The 20,544-nt window shown below is 47.4% G+C and overlaps 1 protein-coding gene across 1 annotated transcript in view; it reads right to left on the reverse strand.

The window, feature by feature from the left end:
• hydin (HYDIN axonemal central pair apparatus protein) overlaps positions 1-20,544 on the reverse strand; it is a 1,725,340-nt gene that overhangs the window by 438,624 nt on the left and 1,266,172 nt on the right. Inside the window, 2 exon segments of the mRNA XM_070897728.1 lie at positions 11-171; positions 11,666-11,875. Coding sequence (XP_070753829.1) covers positions 11-171; positions 11,666-11,875 — 371 coding nt within the window.

Below are 20,544 nucleotides of genomic sequence, written 5' to 3' on the forward strand. Positions count from 1 at the left end.
AGATACTCACGAGTAGATTCGAGTCTGGTACAACAGCGTGTCCTTGAAGATGATGCTTTCACATGTGCATTCAAAGTTGCTGTAATCTACCATAGCGCTGATTACCATATCCAGCTGCTGAGCGCCATCTTCCACAACACTGTGGGCAGGTTCAGGGTCAATCTCCACCACCTAGGAGACACAAAATAACAAAATACTTACAGCTGCCGACAAACACAAGAGGACTGAAATTCCTCTACATGCTCTTTTTGTTGCACAGGTTATTGGGCTCAATTTTCCCCAGCGATTTGCGCCGTTGTGGAAGGCATACTGAAGGCATCAGAAGCCTGTACTATCCATCAAATCAAGCCCGGGGGGTGAGGGGAGGGGGGCCATGTAAGGTATACAGAAGGCACCAGAAGCCTACACTACGCATCAAATGTAGCCCAGGGAGTTGGTTCCCGATCACTGCTCCTGCTCAGACCTGGGCATGGTCCATACAGACCTGTGGGGAGAGAGAACAAAGAACCTTGTCCTGCCTGCCTGTCGTTTTGAGCTTCTTGCAAAGGTACAATTTAATCATGGGGGCAATACTGACAATGCCATACCTTGTGCAAGCCTTCTCCATGATGGTGCTGCGGAGGAGACAATTGATTCGACATTCGTACCTGCACCTGAGTGATGCAGACTGTGTGAGAAGGCTGTGTTTCCGCAAAGAAGTTGTAACTGAGATGTGAGTTAGTAAAAGCAGACTTGCAACCTAGAAGCGTCAGGACTGCTTTGTCAGTTGAAGTGAAGGTTACAGCTGCACTTTCATTCTATGCATCTGGATCGTTCCAAGCTACAACTGGGGATGTGCGCGCCATTTCTCAACATGCAACACATATCTGCATTCACCAGGTGACTGCTGCACTATATGCCCAGAGTAATGACTACATAAAGTTCCCCATGACACCCAGGCAATGCATGACAGGGCTGTGGGCTTCTCCAGGATTGCTGGCTTCCCAAAGGTACAGGGCTACATTGATTGTACCCAAATCGCCTTGCAAGCACCTTTGGAGGATTCCGAGACGTACAGGAACAGAAAAGGTCTCCACTCCATTAATGTGCAGCTCGTGTGTGACGACATGCATCGCATCATGTCAGTTGATGCAAGATACTCTGGGAGCACCGATGATGCATTCATCCTACGCAAGAGCGTCAAGACTGCCATGTTTCAGCCGCAGCCAGAAGGGCAGAGCTGGCTACTAGGAGACAACGGGTATGGCCTCGCCACCTGGCTCATGATGCCACCACGTGTAATCCGGACAGAAGGTGACCGGGAATACAACATGTCGCACATTGCGATGCGCAGCATAACAGAGAGGAACATTGGCATCTTGAAACAGTGTTTCCGATGCCTGGACCATTCCACTGGGACCCGCAGCCTGGGATGGTGGGGCCCTGGGTGTGCCTTGCTGCACCCCATTGGAATCCCCAGCCTCAGACGGTGGGAAACCATGGAATGTCCCACCAACACTTAAACGATTACTCGGGGAAACATAAAAACATAGAAAATAGGTGCAGGAGCAGGCCATTCAGCCCTTCTAGCCTGCACCGCCATTCAATGAGTTCATGGCTGAACATGAAACTTCAGTACCCCCTTCCTGCTTTCTCGCCATACCCCTTGATCCCCCGAGTAGTAAGGACTTCATCTAACTCCCTTTTGAATATATTTAGTGAATTGGCCTCAACTACTTTCTGTGGCAGAGAATTCCACAGGTTCACCACTCTCTGGGTGAAGAAATCTCTCCTCATCTCGGTCCTAAATGGCTTACCCCTTACCCTTAGACTGTGACCCCTGGTTCTGGACTTCCCCAACATTGGGAACATTCTTCCTGCATCTAACCTGTCTAAACCCGTCAGAATTTTAAACGTTTCTATGAGGTCCCCTCTCATTCTTCTGAACTCCAGTGAATATAAGCCCAGTTGATCCAGTCTTTCTTGATAGGTCAGTCCCACCATCCCGGGAATCAGTCTGGTGAATCTTCGCTGCACTCCCTCAATAGCAAGAATGTCCTTCCTCAAGTTAGGAGACCAAAACTGTACACAATACTCCAGGTGTGGCCTCACCAAGGCCCTGTACAACTGTAGCAACACCTCCCTGCCCCTGTACTCAAATCCCCTCGCTATGAAGGCCAACATGCCATTTGCTTTCTTAACCGCCTGCTGTACCTGCATGCCAACCTTCAATGACTGATGTACCATGACACCCAGGTCTCGTTGCACCTTCCCTTTTCCTAATCTGTCTCCATTCAGATAATAGTCTGTCTCTCTGTTTTTACCACCAAAGTGGATAACCTCACATTTATCCACATTATACTTCATCTGCCATGCATTTGCCCACTCACCTAACCTATCCAAGTCACTCTGCAGCCTCATAGCATCCTCCTCGCAGCTCACACTGCCACCCAACTTAGTGTCATCTGCAAATTTGGAGATACTACATTTAATCGCCTCGTCTAAATCATTAATTTACAATGTAAACAGCTGGGGCCCCAGCACAGAACCTTGCGGTACCCCACTAGTCACTGCCTGCCATTCTGAAAAATACCCATTTACTCCTACTCTTTGCTTCCTGTCTGACAACCAGTTCTCAATCCACGCCAGCACACTACCCCCAATCCCATGTGCTTTAATTTTGCACATTAATCTCTTGTGTGGGACCTTGTCGAAAGCCTTCTGAAAGTCCAAATATACCACATCAACTGGTTCTCCTTTGTCCACTTTACTGGAAACATCCTCAGAAAATTCCAGAAGATTTGTCAAGCATGATTTCCCCTTCACAAATCCATGCTGACTTGGACCTATCATGTCACCATTTTCCAAATGCGCTGCTATGACATCCTTAATAATTGATTCCATCATTTTACCCACTACTGAGGTCAGGCTGATCGGTCTATAATTCCCTGTTTTCTCTCTCCCTCCTTTTTTAAAAAGTGGGGTTACATTGGCTACCCTCCACTCGATAGGAACTGATCCAGAGTCAATGGAATGTTGGAAAATGACTGTCAATGCATCCGCTATTTCCAAGGCCACCTCCTTAAGTACTCTGGGATGCAGTCCATCAGGCCCTGGGGATTTATCGGCCTTCAATCCCATCAATTTCCTCAACACAATTTCCCGACAATTAAAGATTTCCCTCAGTTCCTCCTCCCTACTAGACCCTCTGACCCCTTTTATATCCGGAAGGTTGTTTGTGTCCTCCTTAGTGAATACTGAACCAAAGTACTTGTTCAATTGGTCTGCCATTTCTTTGTTCCCCGTTATGACTTCCCCTGATTCTGACTGCAGGGGACCTACGTTTGTCTTTACTAACCTTTTTCTCTTTACATACCTATAGAAACTTTTGCAATCCGCCTTAATGTTCCCTGCAAGCTTCTTCTCGTACTCCATTTTCCCTGCCCTAATCAAACCCTTTGTCCTCCTCTGCTGAGTTCTAAATTTCTCCCAGTCCCCAGGTTCGCTGCTATTTCTGGCCAATTTGTATGCCACTTCCTTGGCTTTAATACTATCCCTGATTTCCCTAGATAGCCACGGTTGAGCCACCTTCCCTTTTTTATTTTTACGCCAGACAGGAATGTACAATTGTTGTAATTCATCCATGTGGTCTCTAAATGTCTGCCATTGCCCATCCACAGTCAACCCCTTAAGTATCATTCGCCAATCTAACCCAGCCAATTCACGCCTCGTACCTTCAAAGTTACCCTTCTTTAAGTTCTGGACCATGGTCTCTGAATTAACTGTATCATTCTCCATCCTAATGCAGAATTCCACCATATTATGGTCACTCTTCCCCAAGGGGCCTCGCACAATGAGATTGCTAATTAGTCCTCTCTCATTACACAACACCCAGTCTAAGATGGCCTCCCCCCTAGTTGGTTCCTCGACATATTGGTCTAGAAAACCATCCCTTATGCACTCCAGGAAATCCTCCTCCACCGTATTGCTTCCAGTTTGGCTAGCCCAATCTATGTGCATATTAAATTCATCCATTATAACTGTTGCACCTTTATTGCATGGACCCCTAATTTCCTGTTTGATACCCTCCCCAACATCACTACTACTGTTTGGAGGTCTGTACACAACTCCCACTAACGTTTTTTGCCCTTTGGTGTTCTGCAGCTCTACCCATATAGATTCCACATCATCCAAGCTAATGTCTTTCCTAACTATTGCATTAATCTCCTCTTTAACCAGCAATGCTACCCCACCTCCTTTTCCTTTTATTCTATCCTTCCTGAATGTTGAATATCCCTGGATGTTGAGTTCCCAGCCCTGATCATCCTGGAGCCACGTCTCCGTAATCCCAATCACATCATATTTGTTAACATCTATTTGCACAGTTAATTCATCCACCTTATTGCGGATACTCCTTGCATTAAGACACAAAGCCTTCAGGCTTGTTTTTTTAACACCCTTTGTCCTTTTAGAATTCTGCCGCACAGTGGCCCTTCCTGTTCCCCGCCCCGGGCCTCTCCGCCCCCCACCCCCCCCCCATCTCCCCTCCGTCTCCTGCCTCTGCCTCCCTTTTGTCTCCCTCTGTCTCCCTGCATTGGGTCCCATCCCCCTGCCATATTAGTTTAACTCCTCCCCAACAGCACTAGCAAACACTCCCCCTAGGACATTGGTTCCGGTCCTGCCCAGGTGCAGACCATCCGGTTTGTACTGGTCCCACCTCCCCCAGAACCGGTTCCAATGCCCCAGGAATTTGAATCCCTCCCTGCTGCACCACTGCTCAAGCCACGTATTGATCTGCGCTATCCTGCGATTCCTACTCTGACTAGCACGTGGCACTGGTAGCAATCCCGAGATTACCACTTTTGAGGTCCTACTTTTTAATTTAGCTCCTAGCTCCTTAAATTCGTTTCGTAGGACCTCATCCCTTTTTTTACCTATGTCGTTGGTACCAATGTGCACCACGACAACTGGCTGTTCTCCCTCCCATTTCAGAATGTCCTGCACCCGCTCCGAGACATCCTTGACCCTTGCACCAGGGAGGCAACATACCATCCTGGAGTCCCGGTTGCGGCCGCAGAAACGCCTATCTATTCCCCTCACCATTGAATCCCCTATCACTATCGCGCTCAAGGGGCTAGCACCTCAATGGGTGGCACCTGCACCTCCTCCAAAGTGAGTACAATGTTGGGGGCTTCATCCATCCCCTCCCCCTGCCCCTCCCCCCCACGCTCTTGGTCTGGAAGGTGGGATTAGAAGATGTTCTCCGGCTCGTCCTCATTTGAATCTTCTTCTACATCGTCAGGTTTGGCCTCAAGTTCTGCAAAATATAACAGAACAGACAAATGGTTAGCAGCAGAGGAAGGGGTAGGGTGGCATGAGTAGGCACACACAGGGCAGGCAGCAGGCTGATTTGAAGGACCACGATGAATAATAGCACATTGCATCAACTGAAGCGTAGCAGATTGAGACATCCCTATCAACCGAAGCATGGTTAACCTGCGCATTACTTAACATTTAGCAAAGCCAGACTGTGGAATTTGCAGGACTTACCCTCTCCCTCGAGTGTGGGCCCAGCTTGTGCAGCTGTGATTGCTTTTCTCCAGGCAGGATCCAGCAAAGCAGCGACCCTCTCTTCCAAGGGTGTCAGTGGGTGCAGATTTGCCGGGCCTCCTCCTGTTCGAGTTCTTTCTTGTTTGTTGTGTGCCATTTTCCTCTGCAAAGATGAAAACATAACTTTTTAGAGAGGGTGTCTTTCTGCTGGGTGGGACATATACAGCTGGTCACATTTACAATTGCAATTCCAGTGAATAAATGAAAATATTACTTACACTAACTACTTGACCAAGATCCTGCCACTTCTTTTTGCACTGTCCTCCAGACCTCAGGATGGTCACCATTGCACAGTAATCTTCTGCAAGTTGGTTCCAGCGTTTCTTCATTTCTTTTCGTGGAACTTTTATGTGACCTCTGCTGGTGTCCAGCTCGTGCCATCTACCCTCAATCACAGTAACTAGTGCCTCCACTTCATCCTGTAAGAAATTCTTGGTCCTGGCGCTGCGTTGCATATTGTATTGCAGCTCCGACTTTTCCACTGAGAATTAAAGTTCTCACACACAACTGGCTCTTTAAAAATGGACGATCGCAGACCGGGAGCTGTACGGGGCATGTGCTCATGCGCAGAAGGGGCAGCATTGTTTTTTCGGCGCAGGCATTAGGCTCCGCCCCCCCCCGAGACGACAGGACAGGCTGTGCGGCGCCAATTTAAAAAAATAGAACGGGGAAACTTGCTACCTTCATTTTTGGAGCAGTTGTGGCCTAGAAAACGGGCATAACTCTGCTAATATGCCAAAAAACGGCTTTGGGGAAAATTGAGCAGAATGTCTTTTCATCTAATTCCTGTGTGTGTCATTTTGATTACAGGTGGAGAGAGGAATTTCAATCCCTGTTTAAAAAAGGGGAAGGTGTACACCAATTGTGGACAGGTTAGTCTTATCTCTATTGCATTGGAAGGCCTATATGTCCAGTGTGGGCAAATAACAGGGAGCCTGGCCTGCTAATGCGTTGGCTGGGCTGCACACAATGTTTTATCCATAGTGGATGGAAAACTGTGTGTGGAAATTCACAGGCAATGCAACGAGATTTCCCCGACACAGGAGAATTCCCATTAATATGCTGCATTTGTAAGACCAGGCTTCGTAACACTGGATGCAATTCATGAACATTCAAAAACGCACAGGTCAATCTGGAACAGGCAGCAGGATACTTAAAGGTCAGGTTGTATCGGACTAATCAACTTTTTTGAGGAAATCACAGAGTATATGGATAAATAAAATGCAATGGATGTTGTATGTAAGGATTTTCAGGAGTCCACATAAGAGGCTTGTAATGAAAATAAAGGCACATGTTATTAAAGGGATGTGGGTTGTGGTGTTCCTTAGGAATCCATATTGGAACCTGTTTGGTTTCCATTTCCATTGGAGCAGCTGTGGGGATATTTAAACATTAGTGTCTCCCTGACAACAGAGGCAGCTCAAGCCTGGAGCAGCTGCGGGGAGATTTAAACATCAGCGTCTCCCTGACAACGGAGGCAGCTCAAGCCTGGAGCAGCTGTGGGGAGATTTAAACATCAGCATCTCCCTGACAACAGAGGCAGCTCAAGCCTGGAGCAGCTGCGGGGAGATTTAAACATCAGCTTCTCCCTGACAACGGAGGCAGCTCAAGCCTGGAGCAGCTGTGGGGAGATTTAAGCATCAGCATCTCCCTGACAACAGAGGCAGCTCGAGCCAGGAGCAGCTGGAGGGAGATTTAAACATCAGTGTCTCCCTGACAACGGAGGCAGCTCAAGCATGGAGCTAGTACAGGTCCTGTCAAGAGGACAAAATGAGAAATAAAAAGTAATACAATTATGACATCAAAAGGATGGAGGGCAGTGATTGATTCTTCCATATTAATTCAATCACCGGACAGGGAATGAATCTTAAAGAAAGGTAATAACTAATTTAATTTGCTTCAATTGCTGATTTTCTAATTTTAACTTAATTTATAATTATGGTATATAATATCTAATTTTGGTTAATTATAATTAATCTTTCTAATTCTGATTTTACTATTGTATACTCCTTATTGTATTATTTACAATGTAATTTGAATTTTTTTTAAAGTTTTTTCGCCTGTGTCTATCTGCATGCACATTTTGCCTGCCGCTTTGGACCCGAGCCTTTAACCTCATTTTACACTTCCTTCTCACACTTTTTCTCTTTCCCTCAATGGTCAACATCTAACGTGTTGTAAAATTGTTGTGAAGTGCCTTGGGATGTTTTACTACGTTAAAGGCGCTATATAAATAAAAGTTATTAGTATTATTTACATCAATAACTTGTAAATAGGCATAAGAGGAAAGGTATTGATGCTGATGATACCAAATTGGCCTGGCCAACTGTGAGAGAGCATTCAGGGCATTGCAGGAGGCCATGGAGTGGAGTGGAGTGGCAGATATTGGATGGATGCAGATCAATGCAGAGAAATGTGAAGGAGTAGAAAGTGAAAGGGTAAATATCCGAAAAGGCAAGATCCTTATCAGAGTAGTATAGGAGTGTAGTGCCTAGAATTTCGGTTGCCTAGCGCCCGTTGTTTTAGCGCCTAGAATATTGCATTGGGCCCAAAATGGTATCCAAGCAGCGCTCACACACTTCTGGTGTGGGCCATGCTGGATGCCATCTTGGGGAGGGCGGCAGGTCGGCCGTTAGGAGTGTGCGCTGGGAGTATGGTAAGTAGGCAGATCATGCCGTCAATCAATGTACAAATTTCATTGCCACGTGTTCGGCAGCTGCAAAGAACGCCCACCAGTGCTATTTAAAACGATGAACAACTTCCAGGTACTTGCTTTTTGATTTCTACTGGCTGTGTGTATGTTTGTGGAACTGTTTGGAGCTTTCCAGAGTAATTCAAATTCTGTGAGGTGACAGAGAGTGGTGCTACGTGGAGAAGGTCTTGTTTCTGATTTCAAGGTTTCTGGTCCGACCACTTGCTCCCAGTCAGGGTGTTCTAGTTGTCATCCCCCTTGGCCTGTAACATGACAGTGAGATGGAGCAGAGGCAGCAAAGAAGAGCACTAGCTGCTCACAGAAGGAGAAGCAGGAGGGAGAGAAGGGCTCTCAGCAGGCCTTAACCACCTAGAGTCTACTGAGAGAAATTCTCTTACCTCAACCTGAGCCGGGAGCAGTGTCTGAGGCACTTTATGCAGTAGGTGCTCACAGAACTCTGCCACACCTTGCAACCAGACCTGCAGCCTCACACCAGGACAAGGACAGCGCTGCCAGTGGCTGTGAAGGTGACTGAGGTCCTGAATTTCTTCACATCGGGATCCTTCCGGGCTGGAGCAGGCGACATCTGTAACATCTCTCAGTTCACCGTCCACTGCTGCATAAGAGAGGTGACAGGCATTCTGTATGTCAGGCAAGGAGACTTCATTGTCTTCTCTCTGACCAGAGTGAAACAGGCGGAGTGTGCACATGGCGTTGCCAGGATAGCGGACTTCCCCATAGTGCTGGGCGCCATCAACTGTACGCACGTTGCAGGCACCATATCTAAACGCTGAGATGTACTGCAACAGCAAAGGTTAATCGCTGAATGTGCAGTTGTTGTGCGATCATGTTCAGCACATCATGATGGTGAATGCTGAGTATCCTGGCAGCAGTCACGATGCTGTTATTCTGCATCAGTCCGCTGTTCCCCCAGTCTTTGAGACACCAAGACAAACCAGAGGGTGGATACTGGTTGACAAGGTCTGTCCCTCAACCACCTGGCTCATGACTGCACTCCACACCCAACTACATGTGGCCATCATATGTACAACGAGAGCCATGCTGCCACACAGAACATCACAGAGCAGACGATTGGGTTGCTGAAACAACGATTCCGCTACCTGGACTGCTCTGGAGGCACCCTGCAGTACTCACTGGAGCATGTGTCCCGATTCATGTTAGTCGGCTGCATCCTCCACAGCTATGAGGGCACAGCCCTTGCCACCAGTGGTACAGCCACCAGCTCAGGAGCAGGAGCAGGATGAGGAAGAAGGAGAGGAAATGGAAGAGGAAGAGGAAGTCCAGATCCCTGGGGCTATACTGCTGGTATTCACCACAGTGGCTATCTTCTCCTAATGCAGTCTGGTCTGTTGTCTGCAGGGTCTCCTGGCACCCTTTGGAAAAAAGACTTCCCTCCTTGAGTTGACGTTGACCAAGGCCTCCAGTGCCTCATCAGAGAATCTAGGTACACACTTTCTGTCCTATTGTGCCATCATTACAACTTTCTTCTCCCATGTCCTCCCAGCCATTTGCCTTTTCTGTGACCTTTTATAGGCTGTACTCTCACCTTTAAAGATCTAGGCCTAGAAATTGGATAAGGCCCGAAAATGGGCGTGGCGCTGGCGATGCGCAATCAACTCACGCCCATTTGGGGGGACTGCAGGCAGCATGCAAACTTCGTGCTGCCTGCTGCAAGCAGAAGGCAGCTCCCCTTTAAGAGGTGAAGACTGCCTTTAAGTTGTGCAGGCTAGCTTTAATCGGTGCTAGCTTCGCATTAACCTGGGCCCACTGTTGTATGTTCAGCCACTCAGCAGTGTGTTCAGCGCTGGGCCGGACGCTACAATCATGTAAATTAGCAGGCAGAGTGAAGTTTGCATGCTGCCTGCAGTCCCCCAAATAGGCGTGAGTTGATTGCTCATCGCCAGCCCCACGCCCATTTTCAGACCTTATCCAATTTCTAGGCCTAGATCTTTAAAGGTGAATTGTGTGTGTAGTTCTGGGCACCCCATTATCGGGAAGATTATCGAGACATGAAAAGGGTACAATGAAAATTTATTCGAATACCAGGAATGACAGGTTATACTTATGATGAAAGGCCTGAATAATTATGGCTGTTTTCACTGGTAGAGGATTAAGGAAGGTATCATGTAGAGGTTTTCAAAATTATGAAATGGTTTGGAAAAGGTAAACAAACAGTGAAAGATTGCCTCTACTAGTTGGTGAGTTGGTAAGAAGGGGGCACAGACTGAGGATTATCATGAGAAGAATGTAGGGAAGTTAGAAGTGTACACACAGAGGGTTATTAGAACATGGAAAGTTTCACCACAAGTGGCTATTGAGGCACAGACTATAAAATCATTTCATAGTGAATTGGATAAGTATTTGAAGAGAAAATATACTGGATAAGGCCAGGAAATCAGAGTAGAGTAGATTGCTGCAGTGAGGTCGCACCGTGTAGTACCAATGGGCTTTTGTAAAAACCATGATACCATGTAATACCTTGTCTTCTATAAATACCATGATTCTATAAAGCCGGAGGAGGGTAGAGACACATTTGGAGGTTTTAGTAGGAGATGAAAAATGTGTTGAATCTCTGACAGATGGTAGTTTATTCAGTGATGTGAAGTGCCATTGTTTGATTGTTGTTGTTATTGAGAAGTCTAAGTGAAGGGCTAAAGTCCATAATGCAGAAGAGAGATGTGGAACTCAAGAAATGGTGATTATGTGACACAGACTGCAAGAAGAAGGGAAGGAAGCTGTTATATATGTAAAGTTGTATTTACTCTGTATAGCCACCAGAGGGCTCATCCCCTGGAGTCCCAAGGGATCCCATAATCCCTTGGGAGCACAGGTATTTAAGGAGGCCTCACAGGTTGGAGAGACACTCTGGAGACCTGAAATAAAAGACTAAGGTCACACGTTACTTTGAGCTCAGTGTTCAGTCTGACTCTTTCTCCATACAACAGAAGCACTTCCACATTTTTGAGGTTCTGATACAGAATAAGGTAGAGTAGAAGCTGAGGGTGCAGAGGGACAAAGAATGCAGAGGGCAATATAATTGCAGCGTTGGAGGACTAAGTGTGGAAAGGTGTGAGAAGCACTGAACATAGTGCAGGCTTTGCTTCTCCAGTCCGGGACTCTTTAGTCCAGAAACTTCCCTGGTCCGGCATCATTCCCGGCGGGGGCAGCGTCTCGCGCTGTTCAAGGAGGTAAGTGGGCTGGGCAAGGAAAGGGAAGGGCATGCGACTGACTGAGGCGTCAAGGATTGAACAAAACGGAGATTCTGAGCGAGGAAATGCTGCACAGTAGGCTTCTGTGCAGCGCATGTGCATCCTCACAACTATAAACAGCACTCACACGCGTTGCTTTTAGTCAGTAACTCACCTTTTTCTTGGCTGGTCGAACTCCTACCGCAGCATCGACCCACTTCACAATGCTTAGACGATTGTCCCAATCCACCACCTGATCTGCAGGCACTGGGAAGGTGATCTTTGACACCCTGCATTTCACTGCTTGCCGGTGGTATGTAACAGATACATCTGACTTAAATGTCGCTGTCATGTCCTTCGCACATCCAACATGCAGATGGCCAACCTAATTAGTAGGAACAAAATTAAACGTAAAACACAGAAAATAGTTCAAAGTTAGTTGGATATAAAGGCCCCAAGTTTCCACATGATTTGCTTGTGATTTTTAGGAGCAACTGGTGTAGAACGGAGTATCTTAGAAATCGGAATTCTCCACATTTAGTTTTCTGCAGTTCAAGTCAGTTAGAACAGTTTCACTTTGGAACAGAATTTTTTTTTCAAAAGGGGGTGTGTCCGGCCACTGACGCCTGATTTCAAAGTTTCCACAGTGAAAACGTACTCCAAGTTAACTTAGAATGGAGTAAGTGAAGATTTTGTACGCTTGAAAAAACCTTGTCTACATTTTAAAAAATCAGGCACAGGGAATGGTGGGGGCGGGGGAGCGGGGGTTTAAAGGGAAGTTTACAAACATTAAACACTTCAGTTTTACAAATAAAGAGCCATCATCAATAATAAATGATAAATACATCAATAAATCAACCAATAAATCAATCAAAAAAAATTAATAAGAAATAATGTTTTTTTTAAATCAATAAATAAAACATTTTCTACTTACCGACTGCAGCACCGGGAGCTTGGGGGGGTGGGGGGGAGGGAGGCTGAACAGGCATTGGGTCGGGTCGGGGAGGTGGTGGGAGGGAGGTCGGTTCGGTTCGGGTCGGGGGGAGGGAGGGAGGGAGAGGGAGGTCAGGTCGGATCCAGTCCGGAGGTGGGGGGAGCGGGTGTCGGGTCCGGTCCGGGGGTGGGGGGGGGAGCGGGTGTCGGGTCCGGTCCGGGGGGGGGAGCGGGTGTCAGGTCCGGTCCGGGGGCAGGGGGGGGGGGGGGGAAGAGAGCGGGTGTCGGGTCCGGTCTGAGGGGGGAGGGGGGGGGGGCGGAGCGGGTGTCGGGTCCGGTCTGGGGGCGGGGCGGGGGGGGCGGGGAGCGGGAAGCAGGAGTCGAGTCGGGTCGGGAGGAAGCAGGAGCTGGCCGTGGGAGGAGCCTTATTCACGCAGCCCATGAGGCCATTCGGCCAGGGCTAGGGGCTGCGTGCTTTGGGCCCCTCCCACACAGTTTCGGGCGCCTGGAGCTACTGCAATTGCGTGCCCACTGTAGCGCGCATGTGCAGAGGTCCCGGCACTGTTTTCAGCGCAGGGACCTGGCTCCGCCCCCCACAGCTCGTGCTGCGCTGCGCCGAGGGCCAGAGGACCTGCAGGGAGGTGGAGAATATGGAGGGTTTTTTTAGGCGCCGTTTTCGGCGTGAAAAACAGACGCCCAGCTCTGAGGGGCGCCTTTTTCGCCGCGTGTGGAAACTTGGGGCCAAAGGATGCCTAGCATGGAGCTAGTTTGCTTAATTGCCTACTTCATCTCCCACTTCCCTTTCAATAGTTAACTGCAGGTAAGTAGACATTCGACCTCTCCAGTGCCAGGACTCGTGACAAGTCAACACTCAATGCCCACGACACACCAGCACAGTGCCAGCGACACACCACAGTGCACATGGCAGTGCCAGGCAAAAACTCAGTGTCAGACCAACAATCAGTGCTTTTCTAAATTCTCCTTTACCTGGTCTTATTCTATCAAAACTAGCAATAGGTCACTGTTAAACTGAGGGACAAAAAACTTCAAATGGACATGATGAACTTGGCGAATTACAACAGGGGTTTTCAATTTTTTCGATATGGCTGTCTCCTGACAATATTGTTATGCACCTAGGAATTACTTGCAACTATTGACAAGTTTCTGGGAACCCCCGTAATTACTGATACACATTCCTGGGGACCCCCTGTAAATACTGACAACTCCTGGGGGCCCCCTGTAAATACTGACAACTCCTGGAGACTCCTTGTAAATACTGATACACATTCCTGGGGGGACCTATAAATTCTGACAACTCCTGGCGACCCCTTATAAATTCTGACAACTCCTGGGGATCCCTTGTAAATACTGACAACTCCTGGGGATCCCTTGTAAATACTGATACACATTCAGGGGGCCCCTTGTAAATGCTGACACATTCCTGGGAATCCTCTGTAAATACTGACACATCAGGCTCAATTTTCCCCAGTTATCTGTGCTGCTTTTCTTGGCCTAAATTAAAATATCCAAGTTTCCCCAAAGTTTGTGCGCCAGCGTAACTCAGTTTGTTATGATTTTTTTAGGTTAGTTTTTTTTTGATCATAGCGTAACCTGATGTCTGTGCCAGTTTTTCACGTTTATGCAAATTTGGCCAACTTATAGTTCTCCTAGGACGGCGTATATGACCACTCCCAAAAAACCTTCTGGGCACTTAAGAAAAAACAGCGCACATTAAAAAATCAGAGCAGAAAGACACCATTGTTTTTATGCGAAGTTTTGGAGGGAGTCAAGAACACATCAATATGCGTCATGAAGCTTAATTTTTTTCGAACTTAAAATGGAGAAAATAGAAGTCTAATGCAATTCTTTAATTTTAGATTTTTTTCAAAGTACCACCCCACCATTGATCGAACATCTCCTCACTGGGCTCGAGGATCAGCTGGCAGAATCGCCCCCCCCATCCCTTCTCCCGCACCCCGCCCCGAGCTTCTGTTGAAGCTGCTGCATAGTGTAAGGCTTCTCATGCCTTCAGTTCAGCTCCCTCCCCGCCGCCCCCCCCGGGCTTCTTTTGAAGCCGAGCCCTGAGCCCGTGTCCAGGCAAGGGAACGATTCTGCTGGCCGACGCTCCGGCCCTCGAGCATGGCGAGGAGATGTTCGGTGGTGGCGTGGCACTTTGAAAAATATCTAAAATTAAAGAAGTGCATTCGATTTCGTTGCCCCAAATGTCCTCATTTGAATGCCTAGCTTCCTGTTCGAAGCAAGCCTATTGTGCATGTGCAGACCTGGGTGTGATCCATACTAGGGCGTCGACCTTGGGGAGAGAGAGAGCAGAGAAGCTTTAACTCCTTGTCCTGCTGTTTTGAGCTTCCTGCAAAGGTACAATTTAATTATGGGGCAATACTGACAATGCCTCGTGCAAGTCTTATGCATGATGGTGCTGTGGAGGAGATGATTGATTCGACGGCATCACATGAGGAACCTCAGAGCACGTAGGATGATGTGCAGGCGGCCTTATCTACATCGGGTATATCGAGACAGGCCTTCATATCTGCATCTGAGTGATAGAGACTGTGTGAGAAGGCTGCAATTCCGCAAAGAAGTTGTAACCAAGATCTGTGAGTTAGTAAAAGCAGACCTGCAGCCAAGAAGCATCAGGACTGCTTTGTCAGTTGAAGTGAAGGTTACAGCTGCACTTTCATTCTATGTATCTGGATCATTCCAGGCCACAACTGGGGATGTGAGCGCCATTTTTCAACATGCAACAGATATCTGCATTCGCCAGGTGACTGCTGTACTATATGTCCAGAGGAATGACGACATAAAGTTCCCCATGACAGCCCAGGCAATGCATGAAAGGGCTGTGGCCTTCTCCAGGATTGCTGGCTTCCCAATTGTACAAGGCTGCATTGATTGTACCCACATTGCCTTGCGAGCACCTTTGGAGGATTCCGAGATATACAGGAACAGAAAAGGCTTCCACTCTATTAATGTGTAGCTCGTGTGTGACGACATGCATCGCATCATGGCAGTTGATGCGAAATAGCCTGTAAGCACCCATGATGCATTCATCCTACGTGAGAGCATTATATCTGCCATGTTTCAGCAGCAGCCAGAAGGGCAGAGCTGGCTGTTGGGAGACAAAGGGTACGGCCTCGCCACCTGGCTCATGATGCCCCACGTGTAACCCGGATGGAAGCTGCCCGGGAATACAACATGTCACGCATTGCGATGCACAGCATAACAGATAGGACCATTGGCATCTTGAAACAGGGTTTCTGATGCCTGGACCATTCCAGCGGCTACTTGCAATACTCCCCTGAGATTGTCAATCAATTCAATGTTGTGTGCTGCATGCTGCATAATTTAGCCATCATGAGGCAGCAGCAGCAGTTGGTCCCTTAGAAGATGAGAAGGGGGATTTAATAATGGGAAATGTGGAAATGGCTGAGACCTTAAACAATTATTTTGCTTCGGTCTTCACAGTGGAAGACACAAAAACCATGCCAAAAATTGTTGGTCACAGGAATGTGGGAAGGGAGGACCTTGAGACAATTACTATCACTAGGGAGGTAGTGCTGGACAGGCTAATGAGACTCAAGGTAGACAAGTCCCCTGGTCCTGATGAAATGCATCCCAGGATATTAAAAGAAATGGCGGAAGTTATAGCAGATGCATTCGTTATAATCTACCAAAATTCTCCGGACTCTGGGGAGGTACCAGCGGATTGGAAAGCAGCTAATGTAATGCCTCTGTTTAAGAAAGGGGGCAGACAAAAGGCAGGTAACTATAGGCCGGTTAGTTTAACATCTGTAGTGGGAAAAATGCTTGAAACTATCATTAAGGAAGAAATAGTGGGACATCTAGATAGGAATAGTGCAATCAAGCAGACGCAGCATGGATTCATGAAGGGGAAATCATGTTTAACTAATTTACTGGAATTCTTTGAGGATATAACGAGCATGGTGGATAGAGGTGTACCGATGGATGGGGTGTATTTAGATTTCCAAAAGACATTCGATAAGGTGCCACACAAAAGGTTACTGCAGAAAATAGAGGTACGTGGAGTCAGAGGAAATGTATTAGCATGGATAAAGAATTGGCTGGCGAACAGAAAGCAGAGAGTCGGGATAAATGGGTCCTTTTCGGGTTGGAAATCGGTGGTTAGTGGTGTGCCACAGGGATCGGTGCTGGGACCACAACTGTTTACAATATATATAGATGACCTGGAAGAGGGGACGGAGTGTAGTGTAACAAAATTTGCAGATGACACAAAGATTAGTGGGAAAGCGGGTTGTGTAGAGGACACAGAGAGGCTGCAAAGAGATTTGGATAGGTTAAGCGAATGGGCTAAGGTTTGGCAGATAGAATACAATGTCGGAAAGTGTGAGGTCATCCACCTTGGGAAAAAACACAGTAAAAGGGAATATTATTTGAATGGGGAGAAATTACAACATGCTGAGGTGCAGAGGGACCTGGGGGTCCTTGTGCATGAAACTCTTTTAGAGTCTACCTGCAAAAACATAAAACATTAAATCGTGCCACCCGACCTGGGTGACACACCAGACATTTACAAGGCCCTTTTTTTCCTTTTTTTTTTTGAGTTTTTCTTTTTTTTTTTTGGGCACTAAAATCACAATTTTCCAGTGCCCCCTATAAAAGGGAAGGGGACACTAAAAGCACCGGCATTTAAAACAAATTAAACTTTAAAACGTAAAATCAAATTCCTTGTGCATGAATCCCAAAAAGTTAGTTTGCAGGTGCAGCAGGTAATCAGGAAGGCGAATGGAATGTTGGCCTTCATTGCGAGAGGGATGGAGTACAAAAGCAGGGAGGTCCTGCTGCAACTGTATAGGGTATTGGTGAGGCCGCACCTGGAGTACTGCATGCAGTTTTGGTCACCTTACTTAAGGAAGGATATACTGGCTTTGGAGGGGGTACAGAGACGATTCACTAGGCTGATTCCAGAGATGAGGGGGTTACCTTATGATGATAGATTGAGTAGACTGGGTCTTTACTCGTTGGAGTTCAGAAGGATGAGGGGTGATCTTATAGAAACATTTAAAATAATGAAAGGGATAGACAAGATAGAGGCAGAGAGGTTGTTTCCACTGGCAGGGGAGACTAGAACTAGGGGGCACAACCTCAAAATACGGGGGAGCCAATTTAAAACCGAGTTGAGAAGGAATTTCTTCTCCCAGAGGGTTGTGAATCTGTGGAATTCTCTGCCCAAGGAAGCAGTTGAGGCTAGCTCATTGAATGTATTCAAGTCACAGATAGCTAGATTTTTAACCAATAAGGGAATTAAGGGTCACGGGGAGCGGGCGGGTAAGTGGAGCTGAGTCCACGACCAGATCAGCCATGATCTTATTGAAAGGCGGAGCAGGCTCGAGGGGCTAGATGGCCTACTCCTGTTCCTAATTCTTATGTTCTTATGTTCTTATGTATTAGAAGACCCACCTGAGGTGATCGTGGCTGATGATGAGGAGGAAGATGCAGATGATGAGGAGGAGGACGACGAGGACGAAGAAACCATGCAACTACCTGAACCCGGAGCACAACGGCGGAGGAGGGCGGACCGCCGTGCCCTTTTAACGATTGCTCGAGCCTTGCACCAGCAGCTCATCCATGAACGCTTTGCTGCCTGACGGCTCAGCGACAACTATTCCAAATGGACCATGTTTACTGTTTGTACCTGTTCCGTAATGTTGCATTGTGTTAATGGAACAAATAATGTAAATGATTCAGGTAAAATTTTAAATATATTTTATTCAAAAGTTTAACACTTGTTTGTACTTAACTTAACTTTAATAAAAATATTCTTGTAACAAACTTTAAAGTTTTCTGTTAAGATCACTTACAAACTTTAAGATCACTTACAAACTTTAATATCACTTAAAAATTTTAAGATCACTTAAAAACTTTTAAACTTGTAAATTTATACATAACTTATAAAAAAACTTTTAATTTGAGAACAGTTTCAACAGTAACAATAATAACAATGAAAGGCTGCAGCCATCTCCCCTCCACCTTATTCTAAGACCGCCTGCTACACTTGGTCTTGTTGACTCCACCCCTGCCCGCAGGCGATGGCACAGCACTTCTCGGGTTGGTACCAAGCTTATTCTTTCAAACATCTCGGGTAATGCGCACTTCTTGATGGGGGACATGGACAGGCGGTAATGTGGAGGGCCTGGCTTGGGCCTCTTCAGAGGCTGCTCTGAGGATTGGAGTGAGAGTGGCAGTTGATTTTGTCAATGGGCGCGGGGTCTGGGCATGTTCCCTTATTGCAGCAGCCAACTCTGACATTCCCTCCCTCATGTGTCCTGACAGTGTCTCAACTACCTGCAACATTCTCTCCCTCATGTTCACCAGCAGTGTATCAGCTGCCTACGACATTCTCTCCCTCATGTGCACCGACATTGTATCTTCTGCCTGGACATTCCCTCCATCACGTGACCAGACAGTGTTCCCATTTCTCGTGAGAGTGTTGTTACTTCTCCCGACAGTCCCGATACCTCATCACCCACCCCACTGATGATGTCCAGGAGTGATCATGTAAGGTCAGTGCTCTCCGCACTCATTGCCATCATCTGAACCACATCTGTTAGATCCTGCACCTCAGGAGAGTGCTGTCGAGCTCTCCTTCCCCTCCTCACCCTGGGTGTGGCTCACTGCATCCCACTGGGAGCCGCAGTCTTGGACGGTGGGGTCCTGGATGTGCCTCGCTGCATCCCACTGGAATCCCAACCTCGGACTGTGGGAAACCATGGAATGTCCCAGCACTCGTACCACTCAGGAAAGGGCCTGGCACCTCAATGGGTGGCAACTGCACCTCCTCCAGACTGAGTACAAGGGTGGGGGCTTCATCCATCCCCTCCCCCTGCCGTTCCCCCTCCCCATCACACCTATGCTCTGGAAGGTGGGATTGGAAAATATTCTCCTCTTCAGGCTCGTCCGCATCTGAATATTCTTCTGCATCAGCTTCAGCCATGTCAGGGTTGGCCTCAATTTCTGCAAAATATAACAGAACAGGCAAATGGTTAGCAACAGAGGAGGGGGCAGGTTGGGTGGCATGAGTAGGCTCACACAGTGCAGGCAGCAGGCTGATTTGAAGGACCACGATGAATGATAGCACACTGCATCAACCGAAGCGTAGCAGATGGAGACATCCCCATGAACCGAAGTGTGGCTAGCCCGCGCATTACTTAACATTTGGCAAAGCCAGACTGTGGAATTTGCAGGATTTACCCTCTCCCTCGAGTGTGGGCCCAGCTTGTGCAGTGGTGGTTGCTTTTCTCCAGGCAGGACCCATCAAAGCAGCGACCCTGTCTTCCAAGGGTGTCAGTGGGTGCAGATTTGCCAGGCCTCCTCCTGTTCAAGTTCTTTCTCGTTTGTTGTGTGCCATTTTCCTCTGCAAAGAAGAAAACACAACTTTTTAGAGAGGGTGTCTTTCTGCTGGATGGGACATATACAGATGGTCACATTTACAATTGCAATTCCAGTGAAAAAATGAAAATATTGCTTACACTAACTACTTGACCAAGGTCCTGCCACTTCTTTTTGCACTGGCCTCCAGACCTCAGGGTGGTTACCATTGCACAGTAATCTTCTGCAAGTTGGTTCCAGCGTTTCTTCATTTCTTTTGGTGAAGCTTTTATGTGACCTCTGCTGGTGTCCAGCTCGTGCCATCTGCCCTCAATCACAGTAACTAGTGCCTCCACTTCATCCTGTGAGAAATTCTTTGTCCTTGAGCCGTGTTGCATATTGTATTGCAGCTCCAATTTTTCCACTGAGAATTAAGGTTCTCACACACAACTGGCTCTTTAAAAATGGCCGAATGCAGACCGGAAGCTGTACTGGGCATGCTCGCCCATAACAATCACGTCAAAAATGTCTTTTCTTTTTTCGCGGATGCGCAGAAGGGGCGGCGGGAGGTGGGGACATTGTTTTTTTGGCGCAGACATTAGGCTCCACCCCCCTCCCCGAAGCTAAAGGACAGGCTGCGTGGTGCCAATTTCAAACTTTCGATTGGGGAAACTTGCAATTTTTTTTTTGAGTAATCAGGGCTAAAAAAAAACGGGCATAACTCTGGCAATACGGCAAAAAATGGCATTGGGGAAA

This window comes from Pristiophorus japonicus, chromosome 13, assembly GCF_044704955.1.
Source record: "Pristiophorus japonicus isolate sPriJap1 chromosome 13, sPriJap1.hap1, whole genome shotgun sequence".
Taxonomy (NCBI): domain Eukaryota; kingdom Metazoa; phylum Chordata; class Chondrichthyes; family Pristiophoridae; genus Pristiophorus; species Pristiophorus japonicus.